Genomic DNA, 23488 nt, shown 5'->3' with positions numbered 1-23488 from the left:
GCCTTCTCCAGGAGATCTTCCCGACCCAGGGATCGAACCCAGGTCTCCCGAATTGTAGACAGACGCTTTACCGTCTGAGCCACCAGGGAAGGCCTTGAGATGGGCTTAGGGCTCTATTAATATTGTACTGCCGCTGCTGCTAAGTTGCTTCAGTCGTGTCCGACTCTGTGCGACCCCACAGACGGCAGCCCACCAGGCTCCCCTGTCCCTGGGATTCTCCAAGAAAGAACACTGGAGTGGGGTGCCATTTCCTTCTCCAACGCATGAAAGTGAAAAGTGAAAGTGAAGTCGCTCAGTCGTGTCCGACTCTTTGAGACCCCATGGACTGCAGCCCACCAGGCTCCTCTGCCCATGGGATTTTCCAGGCAGGAGTACTGGAGTGGGGTGCCATTGCCTTCTCCAATTAATATTGTACAACACTGGCAATACAGTTGATACTTCGTAGTAACTGTAAATGGAATGTAACCTTTAAAATTGTACAAAATTTTTTAAATAATAAAAATTTAAAAGTCCAATAAAAACATTTATTAATGGAATGTAAACAGTTCTTTCAGGGAAAATTTTTTTTAATTTTTATTTTTACTTTATTTTTTATTACAATACTGTGTTGGTTTTGCCATATATTGACATGAATCAGCCATGGGTGTACATGAGTTCCCAATCCTGAACCGCCCTCCTACCTCCCACCCCAAGGGGCTGGTGCACGGGGATGATCCAGAAAAATTTTTTAAGAAAGGAGACAAAGGTGACTCCAAATCCTTTTCTGAAATATTGTTGACAGCTGACATACACCAAGGGCTCACCTTGAGCCTGGCGTTGTTTAAAACACATTGTGTGTGTTACGTGTATCACCTCATTGACTCCATGTGGGCAATAGCAGGTGCATACTGTTACTTCACCTATCCTATCACGCAAAAGAGAAGTTATCTTTAAAAAGCATTGTTAGGGAGAGAAAAATAAAAACTTTTATTTTACAAAATAAAACTTGTAAGTCTTCAGGAAGATAGGAAATTTCTACACTTGCATTAATTTAATAAAATAGTCAAAAATTGTATAAAGCACTATTTGGGAGATCTGCAGGAGAGAATTACTCAAAACATCATTCTACTAGAAAATTTCAATACTTAAGGAAAGACCTAGCACACAAAAAATCAGCTAAGTGAGAGGCAATTTAATGAGACAAGTAACATGCTTAATTTATGACCACATATAGAACCCCCTGCATTTACAATTAGGGAATAATGTGTTCTCTCCAGAAACCCTTCCAAAAGTGGGCCGTGTGTCAGTCCATAAACCAGTCTCAACAAATTTCAAAGAATTAATAATGCAGATTTTTCTGACAGCTGGTAGTAAATAAGGGTGCTTTGCATACATTTGCAGACTGGAAGTTCTCAGTGACAGGTTGAAGACAAAATCGCGACAGAAACTGAAAATGCATAATGCTAAGCAGTAGTGAAAATACTATTCTACTCATTAGAACTTACAAACTCAAAGAAGTAATTAAGAACGTTTATAGTAGTTGTGATTATATTAGAAAAGAAGAAATGCTGAAATTAACAAGCTCAGTGTCAAACTTAAAAGTTAAGAAAAGGAGAGTGATGAGGTAAGTAGAACTGGAAGTAACGAAACTGAAAGTATAGGTACAGTAGTTTCTCCATCTGACCCATGAACCACACATGCGTGGAGAGAAGCCCAGCAGATCCACTGAAGACAAAATAACTGAGCTGAGAGTGGAGCTGCTCTCCGGAAAGACAAAGTTGGCCATCTGGGTTTAGCAAAGAAATTACCTGCTATGCAAGGAGACAACAGTCACTGGAGAATATCAACAAAACCCAGGAAAAGTTGGGCTGTAAAGAAAGCTGAGCACCAAAAAATTGATGCTTTCGAACTATGGTGCTGGAGAAAAGTCTTGAGTTCCTTGGACTGCAAGAAGATCAAGCCAGTCGTTCCTAAAGGAAAGCAACCCTGAATGTTCATTGGAAGGACTGCTGATGAAGCTGAAACTCCAATCCTTTGTCCACCTGGTGTGACGAGCTAACTCACTGGATAAGACCCTGATGCTGGGAAAGATTGAAGGCAGGAGGAGAAGGGGACAACAGAGGATGAGATGGTTGGGTGGCATCACCGACTCAATGGACATGAGTTTGAGCAGCTCTGGGAGTTGGTGATGGACAGGGAGGCCTGGCGTGCTGCAGTCCATGGGGTCACAAAGAGTCAGACACAACTTAGTGACTGAACAACAAAACCCAGGGTGTCCAGAACTTAATTCATGGCATCTAGGAAATAATGAAAAATTACCTTAGGTACGAAGAACCAAGAAAGAATGGAAGAGACTCTCTACATAAAAGTAATTGAATCTGATCATGAAATGAACCTTATTTTGGAACTGAGAGACAAGGATTTTGTAAGCTTCTTTAATTGTCCCCAGTGAGTTAACATGATCGTGTTTTTAATAAATGAAAATCCCAAAGGAAAACCTCAGCAGAAAAATAGAAATAAGAAAAAGAACTGAATGGACATTCCTAAACAGAAGAACACAAATTCTAAAATTTTTAAATTCACTGTGTGGATTTGATAGTCGAACAGTTGTCACAGAGCAAAGACAAAGTGACTTTGATGAGAGATCAATAGAAATGATTTCAATAGAAATGATTCAGGGTGAACAGAGAGGAAAAAATTCTTTAATGATCAGAGCTTCAGAGGCTGTTAGGTAACATCAGGGTGCCCAATATATGGGAAATTGGAATACCAGAAGGAGAGGAGACAGATAAAGGAGTAGACAAATTACCTGGAAAATAAGCAGCTGAAGATTTGGTGGAGATGTAGATTTGGAGATACAAGACGCTCATTAAACATCAAACAAACATGAAGCAGGCCCCCTCTAAAGCTCATCGGCCTCAAGCCGCTGAAAACCACAGACGGCAAAGAAGCCTGGAAAGCAGCGAAAGAGCACAGAAATGGCATGCGGGGAGATGATTCAGGGCACAGTTGGCTCCTCATTAGAAAGCGTCGTGACAGAAGAGGGGGGACAGAACTTCCACTAAAAGAAAAGAAACTAACCTAGACACCTGTGTTACGAGAAACGCCTCTCAGAAATGAAGGCTGAAGGAAAGAGTTAAAAGAATTGGTTGCCAGCAATTCATATAATCAGAAATCCCAAAGAAAAGTCTTTAAGAAGTAGGAAAATGATATCTGTTGGAAACTCATATTTTTGATAAAATTATTACCATCAGTAATGGTAAATAGTGGATAAATGCGAAGGACAATGTTTTTCCTTTTTTTTTTTTTTTTTGCTTTTTCTTCTTAATGTCTTTATAATCTATGATATTGTTATAAACAATACTTATAACATTGTCTTGTGGAATGTATCAAGTATTGATGAAACACACACAACAGTTACCACAGGATGAGACTGTATATGGACCTGAAACCTGAGAGGTTTCAACAGTGTATTTTATGAGAAGTAGCACATGATTAACCCTTGGTAGATGCTGCAAAGTTGAGTACATATTAAAATCTCTAGGACAACCACTAAAAAAAAAAAAGGCAAAGAAATACAGCTAAAAATAGGAAAAATTAAATTTTAAAAATTATTCAAACAATAAAGTGGAAATAAGAAAGAGGAAAACAAGAAGTAGAGAAGTAGAAAACAAATGCACACACACCCCAAAAGAAATTCTAGACCAAACTCATCATATCGATAATTTCATTAAATGTGCATCCGGTACGTTTACCAGGATAGACCATGTCTGGGGCCACAAAGATGTCTTAATGAGCTTTAAAAGGCTAAAATCATGTGCAGAATATTCTTTGATCCAGTGAATTTAAATTAAAAATCTGTAAAAACATAAGAAGACCAGAATACATATTTGGAAATTAACATATTTCTCAATAATCATTGGGTCAAGCAGATTTTACAGGGAAAATTAGAAGTAATTTGAAGTGAATAATAACATAATTCAGCATATCAAAATTTGTCGGATGTAGGTAATACGATGCATGAAGGAGAAGTTTTAGCTTTAATAGTCTTACTAAAAGGAAGGAAAATGAAACCAAAATTCTAAGCTTCCATCTTAACAGGCTAGAAGAAGAAGAGAAACTAAAGGCAAAGCAGATAGAAGAAAGGGATAAAAAAGAAAAGGGTGTAATTCTGTGGAGCCCGATTTTAAAGGCGTAGCAGTGATAACACCTCTGGAATCAGTCCTGTCCGCACAATGCTTCCATTTATCAGCTAATTGCTGTGTGAAATGCCTCTGCCTCCACACTGGCTCAGCGCCACCCCCTGCACCCAGAGAGGTAGTATTCTTTCTTTTTTAAAAGATTTTGAGTATAGCTAGTTTACAGTATTGTTAGTTTCAGGTGAACCGAAAAGTGAATCAATCACGCACATACATATATCCACGCTTTTTTTCGGTTCTTTTCCCATTTAGGTTATTACGAAGTTTTGAGTAGAGCTCCTTGCACTATCGAGTAGGTCCTTATTCGCTGTCTTCATTTATGTTGAGTAGTGCACGTACGTCAATCCCAGTCTCCAAATTATGATTTCTTCTTCCCATTGTGTGCTCTGCCTCCTGTCCACCTACTATTTTTTCAGAAAGTTTCAATTCAGTTCAGTTGTGTCCAACTCTTTGCAACCCCATGGACTGCAGCACTCAAGGCCTCCCTGTCCATCTCCAACTCCCGGAGTTTACTCAAACTCATGTCCATCGAGTCGGTGAAGCCATCCAAACATCTCATCCTCTGTCGTCCCCTTCTCCTCCTGCCCTCAATCTTTCCCAGCATCAGGGTGTTTTCAAATGAGTCAGCTCTTTGCATCAGGTAGCCAGAGTATTGGAGTTTCAGCTTCAACATCAGTCCTTCCAGTGAACACTCAGGACTGATTTCCTTTAGGATGGACTGGTTGCACCCTTTCATGTATATAGTATGTGTACACAGCACACAGACACAGACCCCCATGCCTACATGCCTGTACACTCAAACACACACACACACAGACACACACACACACACACACCTCTACATGCGTACGATTCAGTGAAACTGCTCTATTAATTTTTTAATATTTAACTGGAGGATAACTGCCTTACAATATTGTGTTGACTTCTGCCACACAGCAATGTAAGTCAGCCGCAAGTACACACATGACCCCTCCCTCCTGATCCTCCCCCACCCCCCATCCCATCCCACTCCTCCAGGGAGTCAGAGCACCAGGCTGAGTTCCGTGTGCCCGTTTAGCAGCTTCCCACTGGCTGGCTGTTTTACACACGGCAGCATATGTGTGTCAATTCATACATATTACCTCTCGGCTCATCCCACCCCCTCCTTCCCCGGCTGGGTCCAAAGTCTGTTCTCTGTCTGTGTCTCTATCCCTGCCCTGCAAATCAGCTCATCAGTTCCATTTCTAAGGGGATATTTGGAGTCTCAGTTGATTTACAAAGGACCAGTGTCACTGAAGATACAACGTATCGAGGCGGAGATACACATAAGGGCTGCTGCTGCCGCTAAGTCGCTTCGGTCGTGTCCGACTCTGTGCGACCCCATAGATGGCAGCCCACCGGGCTCCCCCGTGCCTGGGATTCTCCCGAACTGCCAGTTCCTCCAGACGTAGCCAAGGGATCTGTGGGCCAAGTGAAAGCAGTCCTGCAGGATGTAGATGTGGGTTTGTGCATGGGCACATGTAGATTTCACCCTAACGTTTCAGACGCAGGGAATCAAGCCCTTTAGTACCAGCCACCTTCCAACTCTTGGGGTAGAAGGTTCCATAATCTGCTCATCTGTGTGTCCCACTCCAAAAAATTCTAGAATGTTCTAAAGGTGGTGTGTACTTGCACAAGTAGAGCAGGAGAAACAATTCAGAGAGAAGCTTCACGTGCAGTTATATGGAAAGGCGCTGAATATGTTTCACCATACTTAATGGATCCTTCAATGAAACACAGGATATATTTTTGTTGGAACTGGGTCAGTTCATTTTACCTAAATGTCTACCAACAGCTAGTGAGTTCCTTGGAGTTTCATGTTTCTTTTTTATTTTCTCTCTTGTAGATAAAGAATTCATCTACAGAGAGCAGAAAGGAAATGTGATACTGCGGAATGTTGAAACAAATACTTCTACGGTGTTAATAGAAGGCAAAAAAATCGTAAGTACTCCCTTTAATGACCAGGATAATTTCAGTTTTCCCACCTTCGAGTCAATAAAGCAGAAAATGACTTTAGGTTTCAACTTTCAGTATAGCCAAGCAGAAGCAATAAATTTATAAGACCACAGACTGAGCAGCTGAAGATAATGTGAAACTGAGACCACACTAATTTAATAAGCTGAAAGCATGCTTTCTCTGAGTGCCCAGAAAGTTCCTCTGCAGGTGTTGGAAACAAGTGTTGCATATCACATATAATTGAAAGACGAGTCCTGAGGCTTCGCACATTTACAGAACAATTGGGGGTAATACAGAGAATACTTCAGGATGGCTTGCTCGATCTCATTTTTTAAAAAACGCATCCTTGCATGCACAGGGCATATTAACTTAGGGACTGACAGTACTTACTCTATAATGACATGAAGTGATGTTTATGCTTTGGAACAAGGACGGAGTCAATATGAATGCCGATACTTCATCATTGGGAATACCTGTTTTCCCAAAGATAATGGCATTAAGATTTGGAGCCCTTGTACAGCTAATGGTATTTATTGAAGAATTGACTGAAGTTATGTACCAGAAATCAATTTAAAGAGCATCAGCTCTTTTTTTTTTTTTCCTCACATGTTCACGCTCATTTTTAGAAGGAATCAATCTTCAGCTTTAGGGAATCTATCCTTTTCTTGTACGATATGCTGAAAGGAAGTCACGGGAAGAAACTAAGGCAAGTCTGTTAAACGAGAGACTTGAAACAGACCAAGAATTTGCAGTCATAATGGTCATAACAAGTATCTGGTGTGAATGAGAAACACAAGGAATCCTGGAATTCTGGGATCTGGGGATTAGAGCCCACAGTGGCGGGTGGGGGTAGGGGGCGAGGGGCAGGGGAAGAGCTGCCTGGATTTACAGCTAAGGATCCTGAGCCCAGTAAGGGAGTGAGCTTGAGGACCCAGGGTGAGGACTCAGGCTGGTCCCTAGAGCCTCCATCCCAGACAAGAAAGGATGAGAGGACCACTCCATCTTTGTGCTGTCCCACCCCGCCACCCACACAAATGCTGCCCCACCTTCTCCAGAACACAAAGCTTGCCTTCTGAACACTTTTCATTTCTTTTCTTTTGTTCTTTAAAAGTAAGCATTTTAGTGGTGTTTAGAATGAAATAGATCCCGCCCTTTACAGAGACTGTTTGCGGAGGTGAGGGAGGCCTGGAATAGCTGTATGACAGTATAATTCCCAAAACGACAGGTTTATTGAATTCAATAGTATTCTGGCAAAGTAGGACCTGACCCAGAAAGAATGAATGTGCCTGCATTTCTTTGTGTTAAAAAACCATCTGTGATAGAATGAGTGCCCTTAGAAAAGCTGATTCAACTCACTTAAAAATACAGGAGCTGCAGAAATGGTTTTCTAATAATAATCGAGAGGAGAAAGGAATGGGACTGTTGCTGAGGGTAAGTACAGGTTAGTGTCAGGACAGTGGCGATACTTCTGTGAGGACATCGGTTTGCTGACAGCGGGTGCTGTCCATACAGCTACGTAAGGCTAGGAAGGGCCTTCTCTTTCTCAGATCCATGCCTTGTGACAGACCGTGCATTGTAACTGAAGTTGTTTCAGTCAAGTAATAAAGCAACTTTGGAAAACACCTTAGGTAGAGAAAAAAGGAAGAACTTTCCTTGAACATCAGAAGGCGTCTCCTGTATGATGAAATTTCTTCTTAACATGTCATTTATTTATCCACTCACATCAGAAACATTTGTTGAGTGCCAAAGGTGTACATACATTCTGATTAATACTGTTCATGATCAAGCCAGTTTATTCCTGGCTCAAAGCTGCATGTAAAGACTCCTATAAACAGACCTCAGATAAGTTCAGTTCAGTTCAGTCGCTCATTCTTGTCTGACTCTTTGTGACCCCATGGATTTCAGCACGCCAGGCCTTCCTGTCCATCACCAACTCCCGGAGCTTACTCAGTCTATGTCCATTGAGTCGGTGATGCCATCCAACCATCGCATCCTCTGTCATCCACTTCTCCTCACACCTTCAATCTTTCCCAGCATCAGGGTATTCTCAAATGAGTCAGTTCTTCCCATCAGGTGGCCATAAGTATTGGAGTTTCAGCTTCAGCATCAGTCCTTCCAATGAATATTCAGGACTGATTTCCTTTAGGATGGACTGGTTGGATCTCCTCGCAGTCTGAGGGACTCTCAAGAGTCTTCTCCAACACCACAGTTCAAAAGCATCACTTCTTCGGTGGTCAGCTTTCTTTATAGTCCAACTCTCACATCCGTACACGACCACTGGAAAAACCACAGCTTTCACTAGACGGACCTTAAGAGGAAAAGTCATTGGCAGCCTGCATCCTCATTTAGAACACAGAAGCTCTGGATTTAAGTTCTTTTGAGCCAGTTAAACTACTTATTCTTCAGCGCCTCCGTCTGCAAGTTAAAGCCGATGGAACGATCCAGCCTTGAGATGGCTGTCTGCCCTGTGTATTTTCATGAGCAAACATGACGAAAGGGGAGCACAGTGCTCTGAGGGTTGGGGCCAAGGGACCGTCTGCTCCCGGGAGGATGCGTGGGCTGCAGAGAGCAGGAGCACAGGGCAGTGACTCTCGTCTGATCTGCCCTCTTCCCTCTGCAATGATGGCTCACCAAGCAGTCTCTCCTTATTCGAAACTCGGAAGCTTGAGACTGTTTCAGTGATAAAGGTAAGCTGAGAGAGAGAACTGTGCTACCTGTGAGGCTACCTGTAATCTTTGCGTTTATCTTAAAACAACCCAGAACCAGTGGAGAAATGAACGTGAAGCAGTGAATGCCTGGGTCAGTTCAGACTATCAACCTGCAGTCTGACCCCTAACCTCATCCTCCTTCCCCAGCCTCACAGGCACGGTCACATAGGGTGGGTACCCCAGCCCGCTGGCCTTAAGCATCGTCCTGGCTCCGTGGCTTCTGTGACGGGCTCTTTCCCGGGATGGATCAATGGACGGGGATGAGACTGAATGCAACTCACACTAGCCAGTCCGGCAGAAGGGCTTTCCAGATCACTGATGGTGGTGCAGGCGAGAGCTTGCGCTGTGCTGGGCTCACCTGGAGGGGTCTCACTTGCCCCCCAGACAACTTCCTTTAACAGAAAGGGGGTCGTTTGTCCCTTCTCACACCTTCAAATGGTAGAAATCAGATCATGAAATATTTCAGAACTCCGCAAATAGTTTAAGCTGTGAGCTCAAGGACACATTTAGCATTCTGTGGTAATTCCATCCTGGTTTGCACTTACTTGCATTCTTTGGGGTTTTATGTTATTTTCTGATCGGTATTTTCAGATCCTTATTATTTGGTAGTGTATCCTATTTGATGTGACATGATAATTGACCTTAGGAAGGATTTACCAAAATATCTTGGCCAGGGGACTTCCCTGGTGGTTAAGACTTTGCCTTCTAGTGCAGGGAGTGCAGGTTTGATCCCTGGTTGGGAAGCTGAGATCCCGCATGCCTTGCAACCCTCCCCCCAACCAACAAAAAACAACCAGAAAGCAGAAACAATGTAACAGATTAAGTAGAAACAAAAATTTAGTACACATCTGAAAAAAATCTTTGAAAAAAATCTTGGTTCACTTTCCGATTTTTTGAATACTTTTGAAGCATTCCTTTTAGATTTCTATGGGAAATGAAACCACAAGCACATTGTCTGGGAGCCGGGGACCTGTGCTGCTCAGCTGCAAAGCTCATCAGAGGCAGGTTCTGCCTGGTTGAGTTTTGTCTCTTCCACGGTGCTTGGCACTGTGACCTGCACACAGTAGGTGCTCCATAACTGTGTATTGTGTGAATGAACATAAAAGGTCACAAAACAGGAGTAAGCCGTCGGTCTCCCGGAGCATCAGTGCGGTAAGGATGGGGGCGGTTCCTGACCCAGCTCCTCCCCATGCTGGCGTTGCTGTCTGCTCAGGAGCCGGAGGCCTTCAGGCAGCTGTCCAAGCTCCGTGCATCCTCTCCCACCTCCCAGGAGCGTTTTCTGGACCACATGAGAAGACAGACGTGGCAGACTGGGATGTGAGCATTAGTCAACATGGCTCAGGATTGTGGGAGAGCCCCGGTGCATCAAGGGTCCGGCAGGATGAGCCAGTGGCGGCTCTAAACAGAGATACCCAGGGTGACTAGGTCAGCAGTGGTGGATGGAGAATTAGCATCCTTGGCTTCCAGCCCCTTCCCTGTAGGAGTTGGGTCTAGGCTGTGTCCCAAAATGAGGCAAGTGCATTCCCTCCAATTTCTAAAAATAGAGTCTAAGCCAGCTTTCACATGGATTCTGTGCACACAGCCCTCATTGTACTGAGTTTTGCAGATACTGTGTTTTTTCCACAAATTGAGGGTTTGTGGGCACCTACATCAACCAGGTCTTCCAGTGCCATTTTCCCAACAGCATTTGCCCACCGTGTGTCTCTGTCACGTTTTGGCAGTTCTCACCGTACCTCAGATTTTTCACTCTGTTTGTTACGGGGAACTGTGATCCGTGATTTTTGATGTTGTTATTGTAATTCTTTGCAGGGCACCCTGGGGAACACCCGTATAAGAAAGCAAATTTAATTGAAAATGTTGTGTGTGTTCTGACTGCTCCCCACTCCCAGCCATTCCCCTCACCTTCTCTTCTCAGTCTCTCTGTTCCCTGAGATTCAACAGTATTGAAATTGGGCCAGTTAATGGCCCTACAAGGTCCTCTAAGTATTCAAGTGAAAGGAAGAGTCACATGCCAGGCCTCTCACTTTAAATCAAAAGTCAGAAGTGGTGAAGCTAGTGAGGGAGGCTCCTCAAAAGCCACAACAGGCCAAAAGCTAAGCCTCTGGCCATTTACCCACGTTGTGAAAGCAAATGAAGAGTTCTTGAAGGAGGTGAAAAGTGCTCCTCCAGCGACCACACGAGTGATAAGAAAGCAAAATAACCTCATTGCTGTCGTGGAGAAAGGTTTAATGTTCTGGACAGAAGATCTGAACAGCCACCGCATTGCCTTAAGCCAAAGTCTAATCCAGGCAAGGCCCTAACTAAAGTTCTCTGAAGCCTGAGACAGGTGAGGAAGCCGCAGGAGAAAAGTCTGAAGCTGGCAGAGGCTGGTTCGTGAAGTCTGCGCGAGGAAACCATCTCCCTAGCATCCAGTGCAGGGTGAAGCCAGCAAGTGCTGATGTAGGAGCTGGGTCATCCAGAAGACCTAGGTAAGATGATCAGTGAAGGTGGCAACAGTAAGCCACACAGTTTCAGTTTATTGGGTTGGCCAGAATCCCAGCAGATGGACCAGGTGAACTTTTTGGCCAGCCCGATAGATGAAACAGTCTTCTGTCGGAAGAAGACAGCATCAAAGACTTTCATAGCTAGAGACAAGTCAGTACCTGGCCTCAAAGCTTCAAGGGACCGGCTGACTCTGTCATTGAGGGTTAATGCAACTGATGACTTTCACTTGAAGCCAGTGCTCATTTACTGTTCCAGAAGTCCTAGGGCCCTTAAGAATTAGGCTAAATCCACTCTGCCCTGTGCTCTATAAATAGAGCAACACAGCCTGGATGATGGCTCATCTGTTTACCACATGGTCTACTGAATATTTTAAACCCACTATTGAGACCTACTGCTCAGAAAAGAAGATGCCTTTTAAAATATTACTGCTCATTGACAATGCACCTGGTCCCCAGAAGCTCCGATGGAGACGTACGACAAGATTAACATTCTCATGCCTGCAAACAACCATTCTGTAGCTCATGGATCAAAGAGTAATTTTGATTTTTAAGCCCATTAAGAAATATTTCCTTAGACTATAGCTGCCATAGGTAATGATTCCTCTGATGATCTGGGCAAAGTCAATTGAAAACCTTTTGGAAGGGATTCACCATTCTAGATGTTAAGAACATTCGTGATTCATGGGAAGAGGTCAAAGCACCAGTGTTAACAGGAGATTGGGGGAAGTCGAGTCTCACCCTCATGGATAACTCTGAGGGGTTCAAGACTTCAATGGAGGAAGTAACGGCAGGTGCAGAAACAGCGGGAAAACTAGAATTCAAAGCGGAGCCTGAGGATGCACCTGAATGGCTCCAATCTCATGATATATTTGAGTGGATAAGGAGTTGCTCTTATGGATGAGCAAAGCGAGTGGTTTCTTGAGATGAAGTCTACTCCTATGAAGATGCTGTGAAGATGGTTGACGTAACAACAGAGAATTTAGTGCGTTCCTCCAACTTTCTGATGAAGCAGCAGCAGTTGGTTTGAGAGCACCGACTCCACTTTTGAAAGACGTTCTACTGCAGGAAAAGCACTTTCAAACAGCGTTGCATGCTACAGAGATGTTGTTCCTGAAGGGAGCAGTCAATCAGTGTGCAAACTTCATTGCTGTGTTATTTCAAGAAACTGCCACAGTCATCCCACTGATTCTCTTTCTCCAGTACAAGTGCATTTAAAATGGGCTTAATAACATAAATTTCACAGGGGCTGAAATTCTTACAGAAACTCACCACCATCTCTCCAATTCTTCTAAAACATCATAGTGCAAAAATTCTCCACAGGAAGCAGAGAGCCTCTGCTTGAGATTTCAGTATCTAAAGCGGAAGTAGTCTTTGCAGGTTGTGTTATTCAAACCCTCCCTTTCTTCCGTGAGGAAACCAAGAGGGTCCACAGACAACTGTGACTTGACCTCCACTTCATGAGCTGTGGATCCAGCGGGCTGGTTCAGCACAAGCCTCCGTGTTACCTGCGGCACTCACCCTTTCACGCTCTCTGCACTCACAGTAGCGTCGGTGAGCCAAGAGTGGTACAGTGGATACAGCCATTCATCGTATTGCTTACATTGTTCCAGGTGTTGGGAAGCAACTTAGCGATGCATCCAAGGTTAACAAAAATATTTTCGTCTTCTGACTCATTCCAGGGAATTTGTCATAAGTAAATTTTCTAAAACGTTTCTTGAAATAGTGAAAAGACGTGACACTTGAGAAATGAGATAAGTAAGCAAGTAAAACTAGGCTTCCCTCGTAGCTCAGTTGGTAGGTAACGGTAAATTAAAGGGGCTTCCCTGGGTGGTCCAGCGGTTGAGATTCCACCTTGCGATGCCGGGGACGTGGGTTCCATCCCTGGCTGGGGAACTAAGATCCCACATACCTCGGAGAAACTAAGCCGGCAAGCTGCAATTGCCGGACCCACACGCCATGGCTAGAGAGTCCTCATGCCATGGCTAAGACCCAACTGAGACCCAAGGCAGCCTAACTGACTAATTAATTAAACATGATGTTGCTGTTAAAATAATAGTTATGAAGGCTACAGAGTATTAAATAATGCAAAAATGTTTGTGATGTTTTACTAAATAAACACAGAAGAATGCACTTCAGTTAACACCTGTCAGCATCATCTGTGTACCCTGAGAAGGCTGGGAAGTCAACACCGAGTTCTGACAGTAGCTCGTTCTCACTGGGTGGTGAAATTTTGTACATTATTTTGCAGTGTGATGATTTCCATAATTGTTGTTTCAATGCCATTTACTCAGTGATTTTAATCAGATTTTTAAAAATTCAACCTCACATTCCAAAGACATTAGATTTCTTCCATTGATGAATATGTAAGAGCTATAGATGGTTCCTGGAAACACTTGGAAGAGAAAAACAAGCAAATAGAAAAATATATATATCCTGTTGTTACGCTTCTGTTAGACTTTCTCAACTTTTTATGTCTTTACTTGTTTAATTACTGATCTACTCATTTTAATTACTTATTTAAATTGCTGGATTAGCATTTAAATGAAAAGCCTTTTTGTTTCTTTAATTTCTTCCTCTTTGATTTTATATCATCATGAGACAGTAGAATTTGAATTTTTATCTCACTCTCTAAAAATGAATGAATTCTAACTCCCCACAGGGAGGGACATAATTACAAGTGTTCTTAGAGCCGTTCCAGACTCCAGGAGAGAAATGGCCAAGGAAATCCAGAAGGTTCTTCCTTGCACTGATGCCACCAGACCCCCAGCTAGGCTGCGTCTGTGGTGGGGCCGGCCGTGCCCGGCAAGCATTTCTGCCCCAAGCTGACTAAACTGGGCCCCAAGTCAGGGCCGTGACGGAGGAACAGCCTTGTTTTGTCCGTAATTCAGACGGTCAGTACTGGCACTGATGTGCCCAGGGAAAGGTTTTGTTTGGCCCACGGAGCAGCTTCGTACAAACTCAGTGTCCACATTTCTGGCTTTGCTCTAAAAACGGGAAGATCTGGCAGCAGCAAGACATACTATTCTCACAGATAACAGATCTGGCTGGTGGGGCCAGGGCAGCTGGCCCGTCCCCAGAGTGACCACAAGCCCTGGCTTCTGACCAGACCGGCTCGGCCTCAGGGTGTCAGAGCTTTTAGTCTAGACAAAAGGGCGGCCTGAAAAGTCAGCATGTTTTGCAAGAATGCTGTAGATGGCTGTGGTCCACAACGCCTCTGTGTATTCCGTATTTCTTCCCGTGTCTGCGTGGTTCAGCACATCCGCTCTGTCCTTCTGTTTTTCCTTCTTCCTCGGGGGTCTCAGATGCCCCCTTCCTTTGTATCCCTGATAGTTGCTTTTACTGTTTCTCCCTCTCTTCCCTTGCTTTGTCCGCCTCTCATGTGACAAGATAGAACAAGAGACAAAAGTGTTTTTTACTTATTTTCATTCTCATTTTCATTCTGTTTTTAACTTTTTAGATTGTACATAATTGTATATATTTAACTTTATAAATTGTATAATTTAACTTTTCAAGCTGTTTTCCAATGTTTATTTTCTTTGTTTCTATTTTAAATTTTGTATTGAAATGTAGTTGAGTTACAGTGTTGTCAGTTTCTGCTGTACCTCAAAGCGATTCAGTTATATATACATTTACGTATACGTATGTACATATATACAGGCTTCCCTGGCGGCTCAGATGGTAAAGAATCTGCCTGCAATGCAGGAGACCCAGATTCAGTCTCTAGGTCAGGAAGATCCCCTAGACAAAGGAATGGCAACCCCCTCCCTTGCCTGGGAAATCCTATAAACAGAGGAGCCCAGTGGGCTACAGTCCGTGGGGGTCACAAAGTCAGACACAGCTGAGCAACCAACACTTTCACTTTCATATGTACACACATGCCTCTGTCTCTGTGTGTGCTCAGTCGTGTCCAGCTCTGCGGCCCCATGGAATGTATATGTGTGTGTGCATATGTGTGTGTGTGTATGTGTGTGTATATGTATGTGTGTGTGTGTGTATATATATATATATATATATATATATATATATATCCCAAACTCCCAATCCTTCCCTCTCCTGCTTTTAAGTTTAATGTAGGTGAGTAGAATATGTTATGTCAATACTTGTGTTTTTAAAAGACCTGAAAAGACATCCGCCCGCAGCCCCGTCTTTCTGCCCAGACCCGTTCCTCTGCAGGGGAGGCTAGGCTGATGCCGCTCTGCGCTCACAGCTGCACGGCATCATTTGACCTTAAGGAGGAGTCTTCTCTGAGCGAGACCCTGGGCTGCACGAGGAGGTGGGTGGCAGGATACCAGATTCATAAAAAACAGTGTCTACTTCTGGGACGCTTTCAGCCCCGGTATAAAAGAAGTCAACATCTGGATGAAATGTGTTCCAAGTTGAGGTCCCGTGTGGGACGGGAATAAGGAAGGAAGGAGGAAATGGTGTTGGCCCTGACAATACATGAGGTCTTGAAGAGAGAGCGTTCAGCCACCCCGGAAGGCGACTGTGGTCTGCAGACCAGTGGGAAGTGGCATCCTCACAGCATGAATAGATGGAGTCAGAGGGTTCTGGGCAGACCGTGACAAGAAGTCGTGACCTGGTGAGCTTGTCCAGGAGGGGCCTGGGAGGCTGTGGCTTAAAAGTCCTGGGAAAGAGCAAGTCACATGTTGTGGGTCCTCTTTACTCTGTCGGAGATTGGAATGGATGGGATTTTCAAGGACAAGTGTGTGTTTTAGGAAAGTAAGTCTAGACTCCAGTATGAGAGGGTATTTGGAGAAGTGAAAGATTCTAGGTCAAGAGCCCCCAGGGGCTGCTTCAGGTCCAGATGAAGAGAGATGACGCCCTGAATGGAGGGAGAAAAGCAGAAATGGGATGGGATGGGTTTACGTCATCTTGTGGAGAAAGAACTGGGAAGACTTGGAGACGCTGTGTGTGCAGGCAGCTGAGGGCTGAAGCAAGAGGTCTGGGTAGCCCGGGGGATATGAGCCTTGGTGGAAGAGTGGGCCATCTCAGGGAAGTCGGAGATCTCGGTCAGGAGACGTCAGGCCAGGTGGGCGGACGGCCAGGGAAACTTTGAGGAAGAGGATGTGCGAGGTTTACACAGGATAAATCAACTGATGATTGATGTCTGAGTGCTCGCAGTGCGACAAGAAGTAAAACACGGTATATTATCTTATTTAACTGAAATCCTTAGGAATCTTGTGAGTGGGAACATTTACTATTTATTTTATCGATAAGAAGGCTGAAGTTTATGAAGGTTAAAATAATTTTCTCTGAGTAACATAGCTGTTAACTGGGACTCCCGAGAGCTGAACTCAGCTTTGCCTAATTCCAAACAAAGTTATTTTTAAATTGCATAAGGGATACAGCCGCAGTGTTTGCACCCACAAATCTGGGGGGATCCGGGGGGACAGAGGCCATCACCTCGAGACTGAGAAGGGTGCCCAGCTTCAGATGCATTTTCATACCTGTGGTCCCCTGTGGCATGTCACAGGATTGCTCCTGGAGGCCACCTCGTATTGACTAAAATAAAGATTACAGATGCAAAATGGTGCATCAGCTTAGCGTAATGCAAAATTCAATGATGCATCAAAGTGCACAGAATGGTCCATTTTCAAGGTTAGAGGGAAGTTGGCTTGGGAAGCCACCGGGAGACTTTTCTTGGCAGTCGAGTTATCGTCCCTGCAGCCTATTCTCCAGCTTCTGCGGGTCTTCTCTCTCACAGGCAGTGCCGGGAGCAGCACCGGGACTGTGTGATCCCGCATAAAATGATTTCTTAGGGAAGGAGGGGCCCAGGTATGGGCCGTACTGCCTGGTCTGGGAGCCCCCTTCTTCCTCACTGACTAGGGAGGGCGCGATCACAGTCGTCCGTGTGTTGTTTGGTCGCGCTTCTGTGGGCTCCACAGGGTCCTCCGTCTGTGTGTTCAGCCCCTCAGTCGTGTCTGACAGCGTCCTCGTGGAGCTCATTGAACCTGGTCACTGTTTGGCTTTTGTTTCACCATTACTAACCTATTTCACTTGTGTATTCTCTTTTTCCTTTTATGAGGAGATTGTTTTCACAAAAGAGCCTGCGGATATATTGATGCTTTCTGCTCTTCCTTTCCCTTCTATTACTCGGTAATTTGGAGCAGCCTACATTTTATTTCTTTCTCTCCCGCATGGCCCCCTCTCCTTCTGTGCACTCACAATCACACACGTGTGAATCTAGTCCAAGAAAACAGGGCAGAACCGTTCAGATGGGCATCTCACCAGAAGCATGCCCCCCACTCTCTCAAAATCTATGCAGACCAGTATTGTTGAAAGTTAGAATAGTGTTATTAAAACATTGTATCATTGACAACTAAATAGCCCCAAATAATGCAAAGTGTGAAGGGTTAATAGGGTAGCAGAGATGTGCCTGCAAACGGGTCTCTCTGCTCGGGCTGAGCGTCCTTGCAAGCGATGCGTTCTGCCAAAGAGTCTGGACACAGCCTTGAGTTTAATGGTCCCTTGCAAACGAGGGAGCATTCCCTTCTTAAGATAAGAAGGAGATGAGGGCTTTGGGCAGACTCTGCAGTAGACAGGGGTTTCACTCCCCTTTGCTATACGGTAACAAGTATGCACCTGCGCTGTGCTGAAAAGGCTTATTCATGCAGTCTGGAATTCTGCCTAGGGGGCTTTTATAATAAACGGCAATTAGTTTTTTGCCCAGTTCTGTTCCTCCGGCCGGAGTGTGCGTCTGTCTTTTGTGTGTGTCTTGTTTTATGTTATTTCACTCGTAATCTCCAACAAACTGTAAACTATACACTGATCTCACTAGTGAGCATAAACGCGAAAATTGTAAGTAAAATATCGGCAAGTAGAGTTCAGTCGTGTATGAGAATAATAGTGTTCTCTGAACAGTAAGGTGTGATCATTTCAACAGCATTCGGGTTCAGGAAATCAATCAACAAAATTCACTGCAACCGCACATTAACAGGAAAATACTTGTAACTATGTCACAAGATGCTGAAAGGGCATCTGATAAAATTTATCAACCACTCCTGACAAAAATTCCAGGTAAGATAACAGTAAAAACTGCTTTAATAGCATAAAGACTATTTATCATGGACCAAGGAGCCAAGAAAATCATTCTAAACGGCAAAAACAAAACCATGTCAATTATAGTCAGGAAGGAATACTCAACATCACCGTTAATATTTAATATGTACTTGAATGGTGGGAAATGCAGTATACAAGCAAACTGCATGCTGAGTACAGGAAAATATATCTCTTTTCTGATCATATAATTCTACTTTAGAAAACCTAAAAGACATTAGTTTTTTAAAAACTACTGTAATTAGTAAGAAAATTTATTAACATAGCTTTAGTATATAAATATAATAAATCAAAACCTTCTCTATTCCTTAACATGAATATCTAGAAATAGAAATGGAGAAAATATTCTATTCACAGCACACAAACTGTACAAAGACCTGGGATAAATCTAAGAAAAGTACTGGGAGTTAGAATAAAGCAAACTATAAAATCTTATTGAAAATTTGAAAAAAACAAAAGGATACAATGTAATCTTAAAAGTCTTAAAAAGCAGAGACATTACTCTGCTGACAAACATCTGTAGTCAAAGCTGTGGTTTTTCCAGTAGTCATGTGTGGACTGAGATTTGGACCATAAAGAAGGCTGAATGCCAAAGTATTGATGCTTTTGAACTGTGGTATCGAAGAAGACTCTTGGAAGTCCATTGGGCTGCAAGGAGATCAAACCAGTCCATCCTAAAGGAAATCAACTCTGAATTTTCATCGGAAGGCCTGATGCTGAAACTGAAGCTACAATACTTTGGTCACCTGATCCAAAGAGCTGACTCATTAGAAAAGATCGGGATGCTGGGAAAGATTGAAGGCAGGAGGAGAAGGGGTCGACAGAGGATGAGATGGTTGATCTCATCTTTCATATGCTTTCCGTGGACATGAGTTTCAGTAAGCTCCAGGAGATGGTGAAGGACAGGGAAGCCTGGCGTGCTGCAATCCATGGGGTTGCAAAGAGTCAGACACGACTGAGCAACTGAAAAATAACAACAACAATGTAATCTTAGGTGAGAATACAGTATTTAAAATGTTAATTCTCTTTAAATTGACATAAAATTTTAACAGAATCCTAATTAGAACTTTGAAACAATTAATGCTGAACATTTGATAAAATATTTTAGTCAACATACATAGTATAGTCAAAGTTATGGTTTTTCCAGTAGTCATGTATGGATATGAGAGTTGGACCGTAAAGAAAGCTGAGTGCCAAAGAATTGATGCTTTTGAACTGTGGTGTTGGAGAAGACTCTTGAGGGTCCCTTGGACTGCAAGGAGATCCAACCAGTCCATCCTAAAGGAGATCAGTCCTGGGTGTTCATTGGAAGGACTGATGTTGAAGCTGAAACTCCAATACTTTGGCCACTTGATGCAAAGAACTGACTCATTAAGACCCTGATGCTGGGAAAGATTGAGGGCAGGAGAAGGGGACGACAGAGGATGAGATGGTTGGAGAGTCTAACACAACTGAGTGACTGAACTGACTAAAATCTTGCATACTATTCTACTGTGCGGATTTATCTTCACTCACTCAGTCCTCACCAAGGGTATTTAAAGCAGATTCCTATTATTCATGGCAGCTACGTTTCAGAAAGTCTCCACAAACACTTCCTAGGGGATAAACAGGGGTAGGTTCCCGAGAGTCTTGGTCACAGTACCGATCACTAATTCAGGTGAAACCAACTGCCTTAGAGTCATTTCCTTCCTTTATTGTTGGATGAGAAAACGGAGATGAAAATTGTTCAGGGTGATGTGATTTTTAGACCACCTGACCTGCCTGTTGAGAAATCTGTATGCGGGTCAGGAAGCAACAGTCAGAACTGGACATGGAACAACAGACTGGTTCCAAATAGACATAGGAGTACGTCAAGGCTGTATATTGTCACCCTGCTTATTTAACTTACATGCAGAGTACATCATGAGAAACGGTGGTGTGGATGAAGCACAAGCTGGAATCAAGATTGCCAGGAGAAATGTCAATAACCTCAGATATGCAGATGACACCACCCTTATGGCAGAAAGTGAAGAACTAAAGAGCCTCCTGATGAAAGTGAAAGAGGAGAGTGAAAAGTTGGCTTAAAGCTCAACATTCACAAAACTAAGATCATGGCATCCAGTCCCATTGCTTCATGGCAAATAGATGGGGGAACAGTGTCAGACTTTATTTTGGGGGGCTCCAAAATCACTGCAGATGGTGATTGCAGCCATGAAATTAAAAGACGCTTACTCCTTGGAAGGAAAGTTACGACCAACCTAGACAGCATATTAAAAAGCAGAGATGTTACTTTGTCAACAAACGTCCATCTAGGCAAGGGTATGGTTTTTCCAGTAGTCATATATGGATGTGAGAATTGGATTATAAAGAAAGCTGAGCACCAAAGAATTGATGCTTTTGAACTGTTGGAGAAGACTCTTGCAAGTCCCTTGGACTGCAAGGAGATCCAACCAGTCCATCCTAAAGGAGATCAATCCTGGGTGTTCATTGGAAGGACTGATGCTGAAGCTGAAACTCCAACATTTTGGCCACCTGATGCAAAGAGCTAACTCTTTTGAAAAGACCCTGATGTTGGTAAAGATTCAAAGCAGGAGGAGAAGGGGACAGCAGAGGATGAGATGGCTGGATGGCATCACCGACTCGATGGACATGGGTTTGGGTAAGCTCTGGGAGTTGGTGATGGGCAGGGAAGCCTGGCGTGCTGCGGTTCATGGGGTCGCAAAGAGTCGGACACGACTGAGCGACTGAACTGAACTGAACTGAACTGAAACGTCTAATGTTTACATGTGGTCGTAGGATCGTTTGTAGAGTGACGCGTGCCAAGCTGACAATATCGGGCTCTCTTACTGGGTGTGAGGGTCTGTGTGAGTGCTTCAGAGAAGACAGACACGTTGAAGGGAAACACAGCATTTTTTATTATTTCATTTATGGAAAATCACCTGTGTGCTATGAAGAAATTTGAAAGAAAACATGATAATGAGTCCTCTGTCCACTGACCTGTGAATTAGAGTCCACGGAGGTGCAAAGGCAGGTTGCCAAATCAGGTGTGGAATGCGATTCTATTTTAGGAACAAATCTGCTGAATGTAAGCTTCTAAGTGTAACAGTGAGCAAAGGAATGCATGCTGAGAGATGTGTGTCAGTTGCACGGTCGTGTCCGGCTCTTTGTGACCCCGTGGACTGTAGCCCGCCAGGCTCCTCTGTCCGTGGGATTCTCCAGGCAAGGATACTGGAGTGGGTTGCCATTCCCTTTTCCAGGGGAGCCTCCCAACCTGAGTCCCTTGCATTTTAGGCGTAAACCGTCTGAGCGGGAAGCCCATGCTTAAAGATACAGAGAGGTTGGGAATCTTGTGGGAAAAGAATTGTTTTTATGCTTATTTACATCAACTTGTTTCAATAGATACAATATGTTTTGTTGAAACATGAAAAACAACAAATGAGGTATAAAAGAACATGATGTAACTGAACATTATTCCATTAGCCAAAAAAAGGACAGAGCCATATTTAACAGACTTTAGCAAATTTGCTACAAAGGAATTTCATTAATAAATTTTGAAGATGGCACCATCAGGCACAGTCTCAGTGCAAGATTTTGAGTTATGTTATATGTAATGTTTTAAAATTCTTTGTTGTTTTTTTTTTCTTTTAGGAATCATTAAGAGCCATCAGATATGAAATATCTCCAGATAGAGAATACGCTCTTTTTTCATATAACGTGGAACCAGTGAGTACTCCTCTTTCCTGTTTATAGAAATGTGTTTCTTTATTCTAATACCGTATTAAGTATTTTCCCTTGAATCTATGTTCTTACTGATCTTTGAATCCTGTAATAGTTAATGGATTCTGGGATAGTCTCCTTTTATGCCACACTGCCACCTAGGAGAGAGGAAAGGTATGAAAATCTTTTTAACAGAGGGAAAAAAAACAACAAAACACTCCTTTAAAGGCCTATTTCATAGGATTTCATTGGTAACAAAAAGTTGTCCTTTTATAGATTAATTTACCCTTTTGTAAATTATTCTTCTTGCCATTTTCTCAATCACGCCATACATTTTATCCTAAGAACAGAAAATGACTCTCAGGTTCCCCCTAAATTAAAATCAAGGGTTAATTATCTCCTGGCACCACAGTGTTCTAGAGAAGACTTGAACTGTCACTGTCTTTATATAAACCCTTGTTTTTAGCACTTCCTGAATGAATCTCCCACAAAATTTCACCAGAATTCTTTATAAACTCTCATCCTGGTCTTTGGTAGCACTCTAAAACTGGGTCTCTCTCCTTTTTACTGCACTGATATACTGGGATTCATTTTGGCTCTTTAAATTGAGCGAGAGGGCGCAGTGTATTTAAGTGAAACAGATGTTTGGCTTGCGAGAGATTAGCAGCTTTAGAAATATGCATCAGTGGAACTTTTTTCTCTGGCAAATAAAATGTAGAATTCCACTGCTTTCTAGTTCTTTTGAGACTATTCTAATTGGAGTTTCGTGAAGCTTCTGTGAGACGTAATGGTACTTGCATCATCATTCATGTCTGAGTAGCTCCTTGGTGAGTCTGAGAGAATCTTCCCCCGGCACGAGCTGGACAAGCTCGATGAGTTACACACCAGTGAGGAAGCTGGGGTTTGCATGGAGAAGCAACTCCGATTCTAGACACTTTAGAATTTCTTTTCAAAGTAACTTCACAGCTGGATTATTATTTCTTGACAACTGGATTTCAGTCTCAATTAAAACTTCAATTGGAGATTTGTTCCTCCAAAAGGAGATCTTTTTAAATTCTCCATCTTCAGTTTTCCATTTACTAGTTTTGAAAACGTCCATTATGTAAAAGTTTTCATTTTCTCCATCTGAGTCCTTTGGAACAATTAGTCATCTTCAGCTATTTGATTAGGGAAGTCAGTGAACGTGATATACTAGCTTTGGGACTCCACGCATTCTACACCGAACCCTTCATACCTCTGAGCGTGATGGTCACAGCTGATAGTATTCCAGCCCCTCTCACCACCCTTGGAAGCTGCCAAAAACGTAACCTCCACCCTTGAATAAGAGAAGAATCCCAGCAGATCTTTGAAGGACTTTTGTAGGAATAGGGAAATGAACGCTGAGTTGCTCCGA

At 43.2% G+C, this 23488-nt stretch overlaps 1 protein-coding gene across 3 annotated transcripts in view; it reads left to right on the top strand.

The window, feature by feature from the left end:
- DPP6 (dipeptidyl peptidase like 6) overlaps positions 1-23488 on the top strand; it is a 974485-nt gene that overhangs the window by 683976 nt on the left and 267021 nt on the right. For all 3 annotated transcript variants that reach the window (XM_018046661.1, XM_018046659.1, XM_018046660.1), the window contains exons 4-5: positions 6043-6137; positions 22027-22101. In XM_018046661.1, the coding sequence (XP_017902150.1) occupies positions 6043-6137; positions 22027-22101 (170 nt within the window). The remainder of the gene's footprint in view (positions 1-6042; positions 6138-22026; positions 22102-23488) is intronic.

This window comes from Capra hircus, chromosome 4, assembly GCF_001704415.2.
Source record: "Capra hircus breed San Clemente chromosome 4, ASM170441v1, whole genome shotgun sequence".
NCBI lineage: Eukaryota > Metazoa > Chordata > Mammalia > Artiodactyla > Bovidae > Capra > Capra hircus.
The sequence above is the reverse complement of the archived record's forward strand: the minus strand, read 5'-3'. Positions and strand labels throughout refer to the sequence as shown.